The sequence below is a fragment of the Gekko japonicus genome, unplaced genomic scaffold (assembly GCF_001447785.1).
Source record: "Gekko japonicus isolate JY-2015 unplaced genomic scaffold, Gekko_japonicus_V1.1 scaffold674, whole genome shotgun sequence".
Taxonomy (NCBI): domain Eukaryota; kingdom Metazoa; phylum Chordata; class Lepidosauria; order Squamata; family Gekkonidae; genus Gekko; species Gekko japonicus.
Window position 1 is genome coordinate 636,110 of NW_015172574.1, and position 18,208 is coordinate 654,317.

Below are 18,208 nucleotides of genomic sequence, written 5' to 3' on the forward strand. Positions count from 1 at the left end.
TTAAATTTATAATCCGCCCTCCACTGGAGGGCTCAGGGCGATGTACAACATAATTAAACATACACAGTTAAACAGCAAATAAAGATTAATAAGTAATTAAAAACAGATAAAACAGTAGAATTCTTCCAGATAAAACAATGGCGTACATATAACTCCAGTCCCTCCATAGTGTGGATCAGATCACAGACTGGGAGTGGTAGGCCAGATGGAAACATGGTTTAAAAAAGTTACTATCCTCAACTGTAGGCCTGGTGGAACATCTTCGTTTTGCTCTGCGGAACTGAGCAAGATCCAGCGTGGCATGGATGTTACTAGGTAGAGAGTTCCACCAGCCCAGGGCCAAGGCCAAAAAGGCCACGGCCCCAGTTGAGGACAGCCGGGCATCTTTTGGGCCAGGGATCACAAGTAAGTTTTGATCTTCTGAGAGTAAAGCTCTTCGGGGGACATATCGGGAAAGGTGGTTCCGTAGATACATTGGTCCCTGATCATTAGGGGCTTTAAAGGTCAGAAGCAATGTTCCCCCTAAGCTGTAGAGTCTTGTGAGCAAAAATTCTACTCTGAGCTAATGGCATTAAAGTTGTGAGTGAGAGATTTGGCTCCTGCATAAATTAGTTTGCTCTGGAGGCCATCCCTCCTGAGCTAAGATGAGCTGGAGGCTAAAAACCTGTGAGCTAGCTCACACTAACTCAGCTTAGAAGGAACACTGGTCAGAAGGTATATTGGTAAAGGAAGAACTCGTAGAGTCAGTTTTATCAGTGGAAAATGGAGCAAAGTCTTGATGAGAGAGAAAACAATGAATCAAACATGGAGAAATAAAGGTAGGATTCAGAGTTCAAATTCACTGGCTGTTTCTGTTGTCTGTCCGGTGAACCATGTAGCCACCAAGACGGGGGTACAGGGCTTCTGGCAGCAGTGGCAGAGCTGAGGAAGTTTAGGAAAGCCATTCTCCTCTTACAGATTTTAAGCTCCATTCCTTCCTTTGTTCTGCCTTACAGCCCTGTGGTGCTGAAGAATCTTGGTGGTTGATACTAATCTAATGTAGCATGATTTGTAGGTGAACATTTGAGTTTAATTACACTCAGTGTAATTGAATCCAGATTATGCGTTTATTAAAAGTGCCAACTCTTCTTCCTTCCTCATTAACTGGACTGCAACCCGTTAGCAATTTGAGGGTGGGAGAAGCATGCTGATTTAATTCCTGTTACAAAAAAACCCTGCAGGTATTTCTTTCAATACAATGCCCTCTTTTTTCCTTTTAAAAAAAAGAGGGTAAAAAACTGTTGGGAAGGTTACTGTACTTTAGGGACTGTGCCAAAGCCATAGGGCAGAGAGCCAGTTTGGTGTAGTGGTTAAGTGTCCGCACTCTAATCTGGGAGAACCGGGTTTGATTCCCCACTCCTCCACTTGCACCTGCCTGGATGACCTTGGGCAAGCCATAGTTCTGACAAGAGCTGTTCTTTCAAGGGCAGTTCTCTCAGAGCTCTCTCAGCCCCTCCTCCTCCTCCTCCTCCTCCTAGGGCTGCACCTCCCCATTGTAGTAATCCTTGTCCACTCTACAGCCTGTCTCACTGTGATGATGCTTATCCAAGGCCTGTAATATTTCCTGTTACCTTTCGGTGAGGTCAGGTCATCATGAAGTCACTATCAGTGTACAGTACATATTGAGTGCACCCCATGTCAGTGAGAAAATAAACCTTCACTATCCAAGGGGAATGGCTCTTTTGGTGGTATCCCCTCAAATTGTATCTCAGCTATTGGAGGGGCTACCAGTAAATGAAATAATTATAGCATGATATTGATGTTTTGAGGTCACTTTGGGAAGACTTTATAGGTACCCCAAACAGATTCCAAAATGGATATTTGGAACTGAAGGTGCTAGATCCTGAACAAGTCCCTCCCTTTGAGGCTAACCGGCTCTAGCTTATCGTAGTCCTGTGAAATCAGAATGATGAACCAGGAAGTGCCCTAGCTTAACATGTCAGGGTTCTGTTTGTTCCACTACCCTCTACAACAGTATCAGATACCTTATAGGAAGGCTCCAGAAAGCCTTAATACTGCTGGAATATCCTGTTCCCAGATAAAGTTATGGGACCCTTGAGCTCTGAAACTGATGCTAGAGGCTGGATCTATTCAGTCACATAAACTGCACTGCTGATTAGTTCAGAGATCCTGGCACTGACAAACTAGAGAATTAAACTGGGGAAGGCACACTGGCAAGAATTTCTCTTAGAAATTTAGCAGGAATCCTTCAGTTTCAAGAGATCTTTGCTAGGAGGCATTTATCCCTTAATTTCCACCCCCAGCACCTGCAACTTCCCCCCGAAAAAACCTAAATAGCAGTGTAGCTCTAAATGTGATTTCTATATTGTCATACTGTATCATGTTGTTTTTAAAACTCTTTAGAAACTGCAAATATTAGTTATGAGTTCAAAAAATGTGTTAGTCTAAGGCATTTTCACACATGCCAAATTACCCTCTTTCAGTGCACTTCAGCAATTGTTTGCAAGTGGATTTTGCCATTTCACACAGTAAAGTCCAGTTGCAAAGTGCACTGAAAGCAGGTTGAAAGTGCATCATTCTGTGTATGTAAAAGCTTAGTCAGAGGCAAATTTTGAGTATGTGTGTTTTGGGTTTTTTTGCAACCCCAGTATCCAAGGTCTTATGCCAGTTTTTCCACCCCCAAGGGCTCTTTTCACATTTGAAGGTCATCACTTTTGTTAGACAAAACTATTGTAGTTTTTCACACTGACAACTCACTTTGTAAATCGGTGCTCAGGATGCTGCTACAACAAAACGCACTGTTAAAATCCATTTAAAATCAGATTTTAAAAAATAGAACCAGGGAGAAGAGGAACAGATGCATTAAGGGAATGTGAAGTGGTTCCTCTAAAAAGCGCCTCCAGGCTCATTCTAAAGGTGAAGAATGAAGAACAACAACCGATACCTGCAGGGCTGGTGCATAACCGTAGAGAGGTTCCTCTTAGCAGCAGTCACAGCTCAGTTACATACTGTTCAGTGAGATCCCAGACAATGAGAAAAACATGTTAGTGTTGCATTTGTTACAGTTTTATAATCTCCCAACAGCCCAGTTACATTGGCGAGTTGGGGCCACCCGGCCGCAGTTCCTTGGACAACATTGAAATGGGTTACGCCCGACAAGTGAGTAAACTGGAATCTTTTCTGTTCCCACTGGATTATCCTAAACTCCCTAGTTGGACCACAGGCAGTTCTAGGTTTTGCTGTTTGTCAGGAGTGGATCTTGAGGTCTCTGTCAGTATCTGGGGTTGGGTTATATATTTAAATTGCTTAAACGCAATTCAAACAATACCTTTCAGCAGGGTGATCCAACCTTCCAGATTTCAAGGGCATTTGAAATTTCTTCAGGAATGCTTTTGTTACTCCTGGTGAGAAGGGTATTTTTCAAATGTATTAGGGTGTTCTTCATTTCATGGTGCGTCACCCTTTGGACAGTGTTAGTTAATGACCCTTCCACAAGTACAAGGGTGCCAAACAGTAGAGTCCGATCACGGGTGTGTCTAGTGAAGTATTGTCTACTGTGATTGGCAGTGACTCTCCAGGATGTAAGGCACAGAAAGATCTTGACCAAAAGCTGATTTCCTTTTTAACTGTGGAGAGGCCAGGGACTGACCCTCACACCTTCTGCATGCAAAGCAGATGATTTGCCATTGAGGCCCAGTCACTCAAACCTCTGTGCAAGGCTCACGTATCTGCCAGCGCTTGATTCCCTCTGCACTACCATTAGATCAATTTAGGATTTGCCATGTAGAGCAGCATGGAATACTAGATTGCTTCTGACCCTGGGGCCTGCCTGGAGCTGTGGAATAAATGTGAAGGAGCAATTTTACATTACTCTCTGTCCCCTGATGTGTCACTGCTGCAAGGCAGTGGAATTGGGAAGCTTGTGCTGGCTGGAGAACTCCCCCAAGGCCACCTGATCTGGAGGCTTGTTCAGATTTCGCTGTGTCTAGCAGCAAAGGGAGAGGGTTGATAGGGAAGAAGAAGAGGGGGGGGGGGCTGCACTTGGTGGTAGAAAGCTGCTTACTCTGAATATGTTTCAGATTTATATTTATAATGAGAAGATTGTGAACGGATATCTGCAGCCCAACTTGGTGGACCTTTGCGCTGCTGTGGCAGAACTGGATGATAAGGTACAGCTCACCAGTTAACATAAGGAGACAGCGCTGCTTCGGAATTCAGCTGAGATTAGCAGGTTGCTGACATAGGCTAAAATGAGCTGCTTTTTATATTTGCACACACGTACACCAGGAACTTTGGTTTACTTTACAGAAGGGGGGGGGCCTCAAAGTGACCAGCAGCTGCCTTATGTGCATCCATGTCTATCTGGGGCATTCCAAGGCTGTGTGGCCCTATTTTGCCAACAGAGACCCAATTTATTTATTTATTGGGGGGGGGTTGGGGGTTGCATTTTCTGTGTGTATTTGTGTGCCTGTGCCTGGAAGTCATGGCAACCTCTGGTGACTCCTACTGGGGCACAGAGGACATTCAGAGAGGTGACTTGATAACCTGCCCCCCCCTCCCGCCACTGGTATTTCAAAGAGGTCTCCCATCCAAATACTTGCCAGGGTCGGCCCTGCTTTGCTTCTGAAATCCAATGAGACCAAGGCCAGAGACGCAATTTATTAACTGATGTTCCATGTTTAAATTGGGAGCACTGTGAATTATGGAGCATCATGTAGTCCTAGCGAGTCATCCCTCAAGTCCAAAAGCAAGAAAGCGATGAATCCCAAATAAGGTTTTGGGCGGCTGCCGTGACTCTATGGCCCTCTCATTTCATGTGCTCCCAGGCTTAAAGAAACTCTTTCCAGTTCTTTGCAACTGGAGAAGGTGCCAAAACAGATTTCAGCCTGACATTGTGTAATGTTATCGTACTGTCAGGCTTTCCTCCAAAGAAACTTTACAATTGTAGTGTTACAAATTGACGGAAGGAGCTCTAATAGGATTTTCAACACCCTTGCAAGTCTGCACACCTTAGAATTCCCGAGGTGTAGCAGGCACAGTGTTGGTGGTGGGGCAATAAAACTGAGTTTGTAATGCGTTTGTGACCTAAAAGTAATAACAGTGGGCTAGCACAGTCAGCTGAATGTGCGGTGGTCATCGATGAGTGTGAACAGTTTGAGGAGGCTGCCTTTGTTTTAAAATGCTCCCAAGACTGTGAGTGTATCTTTTTCAGGACAGGATGGAATGGTAACTATTGTCTGTTTTATCACAACCGGGTTTATTTCTTAGAACATTTCTGACTTGTGGGTTATGGTGAAGCAAATGACCGACGTCCTGCTGGTTCCTGCTAGTGATGCGCTGAAAGTCCGGACAAGCATGGAAGTGCAGATGGAGTTCGTAAGGCAGGCTCTGCGCTACCTTGAGCAAAGGTATGAAGCTGGCTCCTGTGTGCCAGCCGAATAACTGGCATTCAGGAACTTCGGTTGGCTGTATCTCCAGCATGCGTGCTGCAAACTGGGCTCTCCCATCCATTCTGCCTTACCCGTAGGCACAGACCTACTTTCCATGCCAAGAATGATTTGTGCAACTCCCTCGAGCCTTTGAAACTGATGGAAGCCCCTAATCATTTCTGATCTATTCTGTGTACCTCGTCCCTTCAGACCCTGGAGCTGTATTTGCATGAGCAGTACTGGGTCGTTAGTTCAACACTATGGAAAAGCAGCCTTCAGAGTTGAATAGAAAGTACCCCCCCCCCCATTGCTCCTTAAAGTGGAAAAAGGGATAGAAAAACACATAAGCTGTGTGTGTGTGGGGGGGGGTTATAGGGTCTCATGGTCCCTTCCCCTTTCCTACTGTGACTTAGGCAGAGGAGATGTTGAATGCCACTGGCCTAATCTAGCAGTTCCCTTTTGGAGGCTTCTGGGTGGGTTTTCCTTCTGAGAAGGGAACAGTTTCGACAGCCTGTTCAGGGCGCAGGAAGGAAATCTCACCCTCCCCTTTCTCTACTACTTTGTTGATCTTGACCCCCCCAACCTATAATTTAGATTATGAAGAACTGCGAATCCTCAAAAGTGCTAATAAATGGTATGTCTTGTCCTAGATGCCCTTTGAGCCTTTCCGGCTATGAGAACTTTTGTATGTAGATGGTTTCCTCGCTTGCTGTCTGTAAACTTCCAAAGTTTCAATAACAGGTGCTCTTCAGTGGTTGGGGTGCCTGAACCTCTCAGGAAGAGGGGCCACAGCTCAGTGAAAGTGGGAAATACGGTTCAGTCTCAGGCATCTCCCATTTCAAGGTCCGTGGCTAGCAGGGATGGGAAAAGGGATTTCTCCTTGTGACCTTGGACTAGAGGGCCAGTAGTTTGACACATAATAAGGCAAGCCTACTGTGCTCAAATGTTGCATATCTGCAGAAGTTAGAGGCAGCAGATCAGACTTCGACCTTTGCCCACAGGGTCTGGAGTAGGAATTTCACCCTGTTTTAAATGGAGGCATTGCGTTGCGTTATGTTTTCAGTCACAGATACAAAGTTGGCTGCCGGTCTTGGAAATCTGATGTGCAGGAAGGCAGACAAAGAGATGCTCTGGTTTTTTGCTGCAGCCAGGCATCTGATTTTGAATGCTGCCAGTACTATAACCTGCTGCAGTATTGTGACAGAGTAATCTCACCCCCTGTAAAACCAAACAGGTAAAATATCCTTGAGGAGCAGAGCAGAAATAATCAGACCAATAGCAGTTCTGTTAAAACATACTATTCACATGCCAAATACTTGCATAAATAGATGTACAGGGGGACATAGAAGTACCTCCTCTTGCCACTGATTTAAGACCATTAGAGCTACTGCTTAAAAAGCCTTGCTGTTCCCCACCCAGTTTCCCTAGATAACAGTCCAGCCCCCAACATTTATTTAGTGATTGATATTTGTATCTCACCCTACCCTGCAAGTGTGGCTTAGGTTTCGGTTTTGTACTGGAAGAGCCATTCTCTGACTCATCTCTCGTTGAGCAGTGAATCAGTAACTGCTCTTGTGACAGAATGTGTGAGACTCACTGTTGATCAGCGATGGATGGTGTCTTGCAGTTACAAGAATTATACCTTGGTGACAGTCTTTGGAAATTTGCATCAAGCTCAGCTGGGAGGAGTACCTGGAACATACCAGTTAGTCCGCAGTTTCCTGAACATCAAACTCCCAGTGTCTGTCCCAGGACTCCAGGTATGTGCAGGCAGAATGCTTCAGCCATCAGTGCTTTTTATGTGTTGACCATTCCAATTATTTGATTGGCTTCCTGTGCTGAAATGGGAGTGGCGTGCCTTTGGGAAACCAGAGCTTGAGAAGGATTATTTATTTGAAGATTCTATTACAGCTCCTTCTAGACAGCACTGTGCCCAGTCTTGAAGTTAAAAAAGGTAGTCTGACCTTAATAGCTTGGATTTCACAATCTGTATAAATTAGGCAGATTTTAGTAATTTCTCTTTGCATAGCGTGTTCAATTTACTTGCATAATGTATTTTCAGAGTATTATGCTAGTTATGGGTTGGGACAAAGAGCAGTGGCAGGACGTTGGAGCTCTGCTTCACAGGAAATTGATTGCAACCACCTTTCAGGAACGTCTGCAGGTTTGCCATAACGTAATGTATAGAAAGGCCTTGTACTTTCGTTCCTGAAGGAAGATGCAGATGAAGGTCAGAGGTGGTGCAACTAAGCTAATTCAGAATTCTTGGATGGTGTTTCAGGCTGAAACATCTTTCTCTGTCTTTTTAAAGGCTTTTTCTTTTTTCTTTTTTGGAAATCCACCTTAACCCTGACCTGGATAGCCTGATATCACCTGATCTTGGAAGCTAAGCAGGGTGGGCCATAGATAGTATTTGGATAGGATACCACAGAGGAATACCTGGTGTGCAAAAAAAACAAATTGTTTCTTCTCCCCCCCCCCCCCCGATTCAGGTATATTGGACCCGAAAAATATTGATATCCACGAATATTCCTGAATGCCAGTCTTGGTATTGTATTGGTATTTGGGTAAATATTCAGGAAACCCAAATTTATTTGGCTTCATTATACCTTATGGGAACCAACCTATGGGGAAATATGGTCCTGTGGTCCTGGAGGAAAAATTCAGTCTGCTAGGCAGGAGACTCAAGGCCAGGACCTCCAAGGCAGCCTTCTTAGAAGTGCTGCCTGTTCTGTGCTAGACAGGCACAAATTAGGAGTCTCAGTGCATGGATGAGATGATGGTGTAGGGAGGAAGGGTTTATATTTGTTAGGCCCTGGGATCCTTTTTGGAACAATCAGAGCCTGTACAAAAGAGACGGCTTCCATTTGTCCCGAGAAGGAACCAGGCTGCTGGTGCTTAAAATCAAAAAGGTGACAGAGCAGTTTTTAAACTAAATCCTGGGGGAAAGCTGACAGGAGATGAAATGTCTCTGGTTTGGGATGGCTCACCTCTAAGAGATGAAGGGGTGGTTGTTACTGTTCTAGAAGGTAATGGACTAGGACGGGCCACTGAGAGGGTGACAAACAGTATTGACTGCCTAACAAGGTCTAGAGGCCACAGGAGGAAAGTTGCAAGCCTAGCATAAAACTGATCATACACAGAATGGACACTAAGATGTAAGTTGTGTCAAATTTCCTTCTGACATAACAGCTCCTCAAGATGTAAAATATTTCCTTTGTCTGTGGATTTTCTTAGGTCCAATCTGAAATGCTCAGATTTCCAATGGAGTGCTCAGGTACAACTAGAAAAGAATCAGCTGTTTTTATTAAACTCAGATTGAATTATGATTACTGAGGAAGGCCAGGTGCCAAAATGTGTTTGGAACTGGTTCTTGCATATGGAGACAATATGTACTTTTAGGCCTGTATTTATGTAAATAGACATTTGTCTTTATATTGGGATTAGGTACTTGGATGCTGAATCACAGGATTGATGTTTTTAGATGATATTTTAGCACTCCTGAATGTATTATTAAATTATATACAATATTTTGTACATTCGCACTACATGCATAGTTACATTTTACTTTCTTTTTCTTTGTTCCAACCTTTTTGGTGACCTTTACCACCCACCCTCCTGACGGCACCTAGGTTTTAGCCACTGTGTGACACAGAGTGTTGGACTGGATGAGGTACTAGCCTGATCCAACATGGCTTCTCTTACATTCCTATGAACATGCAAAGAAAGTTCTGTCCCTGTAAAAAACCAGCATGCCAGGAGAAGGCTACATTCACATCTCTTTTCCCTGACTGCCCGTTTTCCATGGGACTTTTATTTTTTTTAATGGAAGAACAGTCATGTGAGCCCTTACCTACAGTCTGAAGCGCTGGAGCCCAGATGATGGATAACCACTGTAGTAAAAACTAGATGGCAGTGCGGGAAAAGCTCTGTGTTTCTTTCCCCTCCCCTGGCGCGCCTCTGGTTTTTATCTTTTGCCTGCTTTTCAGGATGGAGAGGTGGAAGGCCATCCAGTCTGGGCACTCATTTACTACTGCATACGCTGCGGGGACTTGATGGCAGCCTTGCAGGTGGTGAATCGCGCACAGCATCAGCTGGGAGAGTTCAAGACCTGGTTTCAGGAGTACATGCACAGCAAAGACAAAAGGTACTGGGCAGTCTCTGGAAGAGGCTGGGAGACTGAGGGGAGGGAGAGAGAGAGAAAGCAACTGGCTGCCAGTGTTCCCTCTAAGCTGTGGAGTCTTGTGAGCAAAAATTCTACTTTGTGAGTGACTGGCATTCAAGTTGTGAGCGAACAATTTGGCTTCTACATAAATTAGCTTGCTCTGGAGCCCTCCTTCCTGAGTGAAGACAAAAAGTTGTGAGCTGGAGGCTTAAAAACTGTGAGCTAGCTCACACTAACTCAGCTTAGAGGGAACACTGCTGGCTGCAGGAGACAATAGTTTTGCTGAGAATGTGCAACTCTGATGCCTTGTTGTACGCTCTTGCGAAGGCAGAGACTGACATTGGCCTTGCATGTGTTTTAAGTTCTATGCAATATGTTGAATTTGGGGCTGCAAAGCTGTGAGTCTTTCACAGAGGAAGAACTTACCGGAAACATACAGAATCTTCCCCATTGAAACCAATTTATTTAACATTTTTTCAAAAATTCACCCCACCATTCCAGTTTTAGTGTAAGGCTGCCACCTTTGATGGCTCAGGCATCAGACCTGTTCCACTGAAGCCACATGCTGAGGATGTTTTATTGGTGGGGGGGCAGTGGCCACAGTGTTGACATGGGGAATACTTTCACACCAATTTTTTTTGGCTTTATTGCACCCCGGAGACAGAGAGAATAGAGAGGGGTGATGAAGTATAACAAGTAAAACGCTGAGGCAAGTACAAGAGGGCATGTGAAGAGGAAGAAGCAGAGGAAAGCAAATCTGTGGTGCCCTGAAGAGCCCCTGATCTTGTAGATGCCGTATCAGGGACTGGCTACCACCCTGTCAATGCATGTCAAACTTTTAAGAGTCGTGCCTTTTGAACTCATGGCATGTGCCTGTTTGCAGATTCTGGAGAGCAGGGCTATTTTGGGGCAGGAACGCACAGGAACGGAGTTCCGGCTTGCTCCCAAGTTGGCCACGCCCAGCAGGAACTCATTAGCATAATAGGCCACACCCAACAGCAGGAACTCATTAGGATTGGCTACATTAGGAATGTGTGACCTAACATGCAAAGAAGTTCCTGCTCCAAAAAAAAGCCCTGGGTTTTGACAGCAAACAAGGTAAACAGAATAAGAGGCAAAAGGTGGGTGTGGCTGGATGACCACACTTCTGGTAACACAGGGGTGTGGCCTAATATGCTAATGCGCTGTGCTGTCATGGGTGTGGCCTAATATGCTAATGAGTTCCTGCTGTTGGGTATGGCCTATTATGCTAATGAGTTCCTGCTGGGCTTTTTCTACAAAAAAAGCCCTGCTGGAGAGCCACTGTCAGACTCCTGCAGCAATCAGTTCCCAACAGCTTTCATTCAAAGAAGTAAAGTTTATTGCAACGTAGAGTATGCAGATATCTTAACCATTTTGTGTTAGAGCTGAAGAAAAGTGTATGCAGAAAGCAGATATACATTATTCAAGGAGGCCCCCTGATGGCCCAAGGCCAATTAGGGATCAGGTAGAAGCCGCCAAAGTAACGGGCTACTTTTCCCAAGAGAAAGACTACACCAGGCACTGAAGGTCATACAGAGATAATAGAGACAGAGGAGACACAGCAGAAATGAAACTTAACATTCCGGAGTCACCCCCACTCCTATGGCAGCCAGGGCTTGAGAAAGGCCTAGCTGACAGCCACACCTATTGCTTTGCTCACTAGGGACTCCTGCCGGTGCTGAGTCCTCTGCAGCTAACAATGTCAGGGGGGACCAGGGTAAAAACCAGTACAGGGGGGTATGAAAATAGTAGTGCATGTACATTTCAGGGAAGCCGCTTGTGCTCAGCCTTGGTGGGGTGGGGCAGGCTGCTGCCTGGAGGAGGATAATGCTGGGAATTAGGAGGCTACAAGCATAGTGTTTTCCAGGCCTTCAATTTGATAACATGGCTTCCTTTGATTGCAGGTTATCTCCTGCCACTGAGAACAAGGTTCGCCTCCATTACAGACGAGCCTTGAGGAACAACACCGACCCTTACAAAAGAGCTGTTTACTGCATCATAGGCCGGTGCGATGTTGCTGATAATCACAGTGAAGTTGCTGATAAAACGGAAGATTATCTTTGGCTAAAGGTAATTCTGCTCAAATTTCCTAACTTTTCAGAGCTAATTTGTCTCATTTCTTTCTCTCCTTCCTTCAGCTGCAGTTTTGAACTTCTTAAGGTGCAGTCCCAATTGCTGTGCATTTAGATCCCCCCTATTAACTTTTAGGAGCTGCGGTGGCTCAAGTGGTTAAGACGCTGAACTGCAGGCTGTGGAAGGTCAGTAGTTCAGCGGTTCAAGACCCGGGTGCTGCAAGACAGGGTGAGCTCCTGTCTCTAGTTCCAGCTCCTGCCAACCTAGCAGTTCGAAAGCAAGAAATTGCAAGTAGATAAATAGGGACCACTTCGGTGGGAAGGTAACAGCGTTCCGTGCGCCTCGGTGTTTAGTCATGCCAGCCACATGACCATGGAAACGTCTTCGGACAGCGCTGGCTCTTCGGCTTTGAAACGGAGATGAGCACCGCAACCCTAGAGTCGGATTCAACTGGCTTTCGAGCAAGGGAACCTTTACCTTTACGTATTAACTTTTTTACTGGATATGATCAGCAAAGAGGAATCATACCTCACAGGGATCTTGCTGTGATCTTGCACATACAGACCAGTGGAGCCATTCCAGTCTCTGTACAGGCACCAGCACCTTCTGGTATGAAGCCAAGGGCACTAACGTGGGAGGGATCTAATTTGAACTAACATGTGCATCTGTAGTGATCGCCCAATACTTGTGAAGAGTGATGGTGGATGCAGCTAACAGTTTTCACTGCTGTAAACCCAAACTTCCTTTTTTCAGCTCATCCTGCATTGGGTTTGCATCGTTACTTGAATAAAATTGCTCTGTAGGTTTCTGGTAGAATTGCTCCAATTTTCTTTGCTCAAGTATCTATTTAAGAACAAACTGAGAAACTGAGGAATATGCTTTCCCCCAATAACATTCCCGCAAGATGGGTCTGAGTTATACCCATGCTACAAATGGGGAACTGAGTTTGATAGAGGCATCCCTATCCCCTAGATTAATGGCTGAAGTGGACTATCAGTTTCAGGTCCAGTTGTCCATTTTGTGGAGCACATCTTTAAAAAAAAAAGATTGTTCCGGGTGTTTTCATAACTTGTGGCAGACTTGGGTTGTTTTGCTGTCATGGGAACCAGTGTGGTGCAGTGGTTAGAGTGTTGGGCTAAGATCTGGGAAGACCAGGTTTGAATTCCTGCCCTGCCACGGAAGGCTGCTGGGGTGACGACCTTGGGCCAGTTGCACACTCTTGGCCTAACCTGCCTCACAGGGTTGTTGTGAGGATGATATGGAACAGAGGAGAACAATGTGAGCTGCTTTGGGCTCCCACTGGGGAAATAGGTGGGGTAGAAATGAAATAAATAAATGTGTTTCTCAAAGGGCATGGTGTTGGAAGCCTTCGTTGGGAAGGGAAAGCATCATTTCTAAAAGTTGCTTTCTTCATCTTGTGTATGTGTATATATATATAGCTGAACCAGGTGTGCTTTGATGTTGATGGCACCAATTCACCGCAGGACCGGCTCACTTTGTCTCAGTTCCAGAAGCAACTGCTTGAAGACTATGGTAAGTAAACCAAGGATGTGTTTGTGAGGACTCTTCTGGGTTTCATAGACATGTGTGACCTGCTGGCTTTTGTGAAGTGCGGCCAATGCTAAGACTTGTCCCAGCACGCTGAAAAGACCATACGATTTTAAAGGAATCCATTCATCAGATTTGATGCATCATATCAAAAGCAATGTTTACTTCACAAGATCAGCTAGGTTAACGGTGACTCTTGTATTGTGGGCTACTGCAAGTCTAATAATCTGACTGGCATATTTTTCAGTATTGCCTTTTTATAATGTGTGCAGTGAGGTTTGCTAAGGGACAGACATCCCTGCTTTAATTATGCTAATTTATTATTAGTAATAGTAGAAGTGATTAGAAGTAATTAATAGTAGCAGAAGTAATCTACTATACCTGTTTTAATTTATTATTGATCGGATGTATTTCTGCCCCATTTTTCAGCCACATTGGTTTCCAAAGACTCTTGCAATTAAAATCTGTCACATTCTGTATTAGAAGACTGTTGCTGAAATGCGCAGTTTTTTAAACATTCCCCCTACACAGTGTAAGAAGCTTCATCAAATACTGGCTCATTGCTTGGGACCTGGCAGAACCCTGAGACTGTTAGTTGGTAGAGAGGGAGGGGGGAGAGATACTGTCCTAATGTCCTCCTTTCTCTCCTCTGCTTTCCTAAGAGAGACTCAGGAGCTTTAAGACTCATCAGAACACAGATGCTTCATGTTTTGCTCACATTTGGCAGCATCTGCATCTTATGCCAAGCAGTACCTACAGTCACAAGAACCAGCCTGACAGATTTTTTTTCACCCCTTTGCTCTTGTGTGTTTCCTCAGGCGAGTCACACTTCGCAGTGAACCAGCAGCCGTTCCTCTACTTCCAAGTGTTGTTCCTGACAGCCCAGTTTGAGGCCGCTATCGCTTTCCTCTTCCGCACTGAGCGTTTGCGCTGTCACGCCATTCACGTTGCCTTGGTCCTGTTTGAGCTCAAGCTGCTCCTGAAATCTTCCGGGCAGAGCGCACAGCTTTGTGAGTCCCGCATTCCTTTCCCAACAGTGACCTGATTTGCCTCGTGCATCAAAGCCACCAGAGTGGCAGAGACGTGCAACTCAGGGCTTTGAAATAATCTATTAATGAGTCTGACTAGTGGTTTGATTGCAGACAAGAAAATAGAGCCTCCGTCACTCCAAAAGAGATAAATCTCCTTCACTTCCTCATCTTTACAGTCTCTTTCTTCTGGCTGGGGCACTACAGCTCCGTAGACTAGCAGCCAGTTCTGCTGACTTCTGAAGGGGTTTGTGGGGGGTATTTGCTTGACTGATTTGGAGAGTGTTTCAGTCTTGTGGATGTTTTGATGCCCATGTGGAAGCATGTCAGGATAAATGCAGTGCCCATCCTGGCTCGACCCCTGGCTTGGAATTTTTTTCTGAGAGGTCGTCAGTAGTGCAAGGAGGGTGGGCACGCACACATCATTCTGCAGCAGCTAGTTACCACATCACACAGTTTTGCAAATGTGCCATGTTATGCGTGGCATAAATATGCAGTTAAACAATAATTGCTGTAGCCATTTTGTTTGGCCAGACCTACAACACATCCACTCCAGTGTTCTTATTGCTGTAGCCATTTTGTTTGGCCAGACAACACATCCACTCCAGTGTTCTGTATTCAGTAGTGCTCAGCTAGATAACCCTCAGGAGCACATAAGTTCAGAGCATTTTCAGCATCTAGTGCATAGAGGTATCATACCTTTAAACATGGAGATTCCATGGCTGCCGTTGCTAAAAGCCATTCATAGAGCTGTCCTCTTTGTTTTGGAAAAAAGTCATCTAAAGCTAGTGATAGTTATCACATTGCAACAGACAAATAGGTCAGCAAGTAAGGAATGAAGGGGGGGGGTGTCACACAATGATTTCCCTGTCCATTTGATTTACTTGCATGAGATGTCAGAGAGAAGCAAGGTCTCTAGAGTGCAAAGATTCTCAGATTTTATGAGACTCTCTTGAGCTCTGGGGGAAATGCTTTTTGCAGTTCCCTCAGTCCAATGATCCTCCTTTGTTTCCCAGCAGTGAGGAATTGTGTCCAATCTGAATCTTAAGGTGAACAGGAAGGGGGGAAAGTCAAGTAATTATTCCCTTGGAAACCACAAGAAATTGGGCGGTGGGTTACTGATGGTCATCCATACAGCCACACTATTATGGCTGTGTCTGGGTGGGAGGGAGGGGAAGGACAGAGGAATTGTCATAGTTATAATTCACATGTCAAAGCCTGCATTGGGAAATCTGAACTGTGGAACTGCCGTTCTGAGCCCAAGCTATGGTTTTTCTTATTGTTTTTTTGTTTGTTTGTTTAGTTTTCTGTAATCACCAATCCAGATGGTCCAGAGAGATCCATAGCAGGCCATGTTAGTGGTGCCCACCAATACTCTCTCTGAGCTATGGAGTCTTGTGAGCAAAAATTCTACTTTGTGAGCTACTGGCATTAAAGTTGTGAGCAGGCAATTTGGTTACTGCAGAAATTAGTTTGCTCTGGAGCCATCCTTCCTGAGCTAAGGCAAAAAAGTGTGAGCCAGACATTAAAAAACTGTGAGCTCGCTCACACTAACTCAGCTTAGAGGGAACACTGGTGCCCTCCCCCCTAGGGATCCACAAATACTCTGTTTCTGAATATGGCAGAATGCTTCCGGCCACAAACAGACATGCCTTTATGCAACCTTTATATAAGGCCCTGTGCATAAAGTCTCCAGTCACTGAAAAAGCCCTTCAGAGGTACGAATGCTGTCTTGGATGTATAAAAGAAGCCTGCGTTTTTTTGAAACTTTAAAGCCTGTGGCCTGGTTTTGTCTCTCGCATTTTAGTGAGCCATGAGCCTGGTGACCCTCCTGGCATCAGGCGCCTGAATTTTGTTCGCCTTCTGATGCTTTACACCCGCAAGTTTGAGTCCACCGACCCCAGAGAAGCCCTGCAGTACTTCTATTTTCTCAGGTAAGTTCCTGCAGCTGCTACCGAGCTGAGCATTTTTTTGCTTTTGTTTGAATGGCCAGAAAGTGCAAGTCTGAAAGCTGCAATGCCCTCCCCCCTTCCCATTTTTCCAGGAATGAGAAGGACAGCCAGGGGGAGAACATGTTCTTGCGCTGCGTCAGCGAGCTAGTGATCGAGAGTCGAGAGGTAACACCAAAACGGCCGTGTGCCTTCCTTCCTTCCTTCTTTCCTTCTGCAGGATGCAATTCAGTCTGCTTTGGAGAAGCTAGCTAAAATACAGGTGTCCCTCAGCCCCGAAGCTGTGTGCAGGGGGAACCCCAGGCATCCTCAAGAGCTTCCCAGTCAAAAAAATTCACTAATGGTTGAACTAGTTTCCCCGAAAGGTGTCAATTCTGATCCAGACTTGCAGTGCGCAGCTCCCGGGGAAGAGAGTATAGAGCATGCTCACCCGAGGTGATCGGGTGTTGGATCCCCAAGCATCGAGAATAAATCCACGTTTTCAAAGAAAAGCAAAGTTTATTTCAAAGCGTTGAAGACATACTCAAACACGTTCTTTGTTAGAACTGGGGATGCACAGGTATGGCAAGCATAATAAAGGAAATTCAAACGGACACAGATCCAATGAACAACATTCCCGCTGGCGGGCTAAAGAAACAGTTGCGCGCCCAAACCATGAGAACCAGGCAGCACAGCAGACAAAACACAGGTGCAGTTTCTAAGCGATAATCAGTGGCAAGCATTACAGCATCCTCTCCTCCACTCCTCCAGTAGTTATCTTAGGCATTCCAGCAAAGAAGCAGAATAACAAGCCGGGTACAGCAGGGGAAGGTCATGTACACAGAGGTCATAGAAAACACAATGGCAGCATGCTGACAATCCCCCAGGAAGAGAGTTCCACCTATTAATCACTTGTTGAGTTAAGAAGGATTTCCTTTTGTCCTTCCTGAATCTACTGCCCATTCATTTCATCGTTGTGACCTTGAGTTCTAGTATTTGGGAGAGGGTGATGAAGTTCTCTATGTCAACCCTCTCCATCCTTTGCATAATTTCATAAACCTCAACTGTGCTCCCGACTTAGTTGTCTCTTTTCTAAATGAAAGAATGCCAGACTCACAGCCTTTCCTCATAGGGAAGGTGCTCCAACACCCTAATCATTTTGGTTGCCCCCAAAACATTATTCCAAATGAAGCCACCCTATAGAGTTATACATGGGCAATATAATATTAGATCTTTTATTTTCCATCCCTTTCCTAATAATCCATCAGGGAGTTTGTCTGTTCCAGTACTGTACAATGAAATTAACAAAAACGGGTTCACGGTAGATTAAACCACAAAAGAAGAATACTCACCATGATGAATAAAACCAAAAGTAGGCTGTGATCATACACACCTTTAGATCCGACATAGGTGCAAATGCCTGGTGGATCTAAAGGGAGTGATCAGACAGCAACAACTGGGAAGCATCCCGCAGTCATCAGCAACCAGTGCTGCTCTGCCACGGAAGTGGAGTTAAAAGACACCGGGGAAAGTCCAGTAGTAAACGGGTTGCTACGGGACATGGACAGAGGGACTTTCCCCTCTCTTTAGTTGCTGGGAAATATGTTGCTGTAGGTTTTCCGGGTTGTGTGGCCGTGGTCTTGGCATTGTAGAACCTGTATCACCTCAGAGGATGCAAGTCACAGTTACTGGTGAAACATCAGGTTCTACAATGCCAAGACCATGGCCACACAACCTGAAAAACCTACAGCAACTAATGAACTCTGGTCATGAAAACCTTAGACAACATATTTCCCAGGATGGTCTGATCAGGCCATTCCAACTCTGTACTGTTGTATTTGTTTTTGTTGTTCCCCTTCACAGTATGTGCATCATTGCATACTCCATAGGGGGCTCTCAGTGCAAAGGTGCGATTCCTCATTTATGAGCATGGGAAACAAACGGGAAAAAAGGAAGGAAGGAAGGAAGGAAGGAAGGAAGGAAGGAAGGAAGGAAGGAAGGAAGGAAGGAAGGAAG

At 45.2% G+C, this 18,208-nt stretch overlaps 1 protein-coding gene across 1 annotated transcript in view; it reads left to right on the plus strand.

Moving 5' to 3' along the window:
• Positions 1 to 18,208, plus strand: part of NUP93 (nucleoporin 93kDa) — a 119,529-nt gene that overhangs the window by 77,017 nt on the left and 24,304 nt on the right. Inside the window, exons 6-15 of the mRNA XM_015421389.1 lie at positions 3,085 to 3,159; positions 4,080 to 4,169; positions 5,269 to 5,408; positions 7,057 to 7,189; positions 9,419 to 9,576; positions 11,520 to 11,685; positions 13,128 to 13,221; positions 14,055 to 14,246; positions 16,072 to 16,198; positions 16,309 to 16,381. Coding sequence (XP_015276875.1) covers positions 3,085 to 3,159; positions 4,080 to 4,169; positions 5,269 to 5,408; positions 7,057 to 7,189; positions 9,419 to 9,576; positions 11,520 to 11,685; positions 13,128 to 13,221; positions 14,055 to 14,246; positions 16,072 to 16,198; positions 16,309 to 16,381 — 1,248 coding nt within the window. The remainder of the gene's footprint in view (positions 1 to 3,084; positions 3,160 to 4,079; positions 4,170 to 5,268; positions 5,409 to 7,056; positions 7,190 to 9,418; positions 9,577 to 11,519; positions 11,686 to 13,127; positions 13,222 to 14,054; positions 14,247 to 16,071; positions 16,199 to 16,308; positions 16,382 to 18,208) is intronic.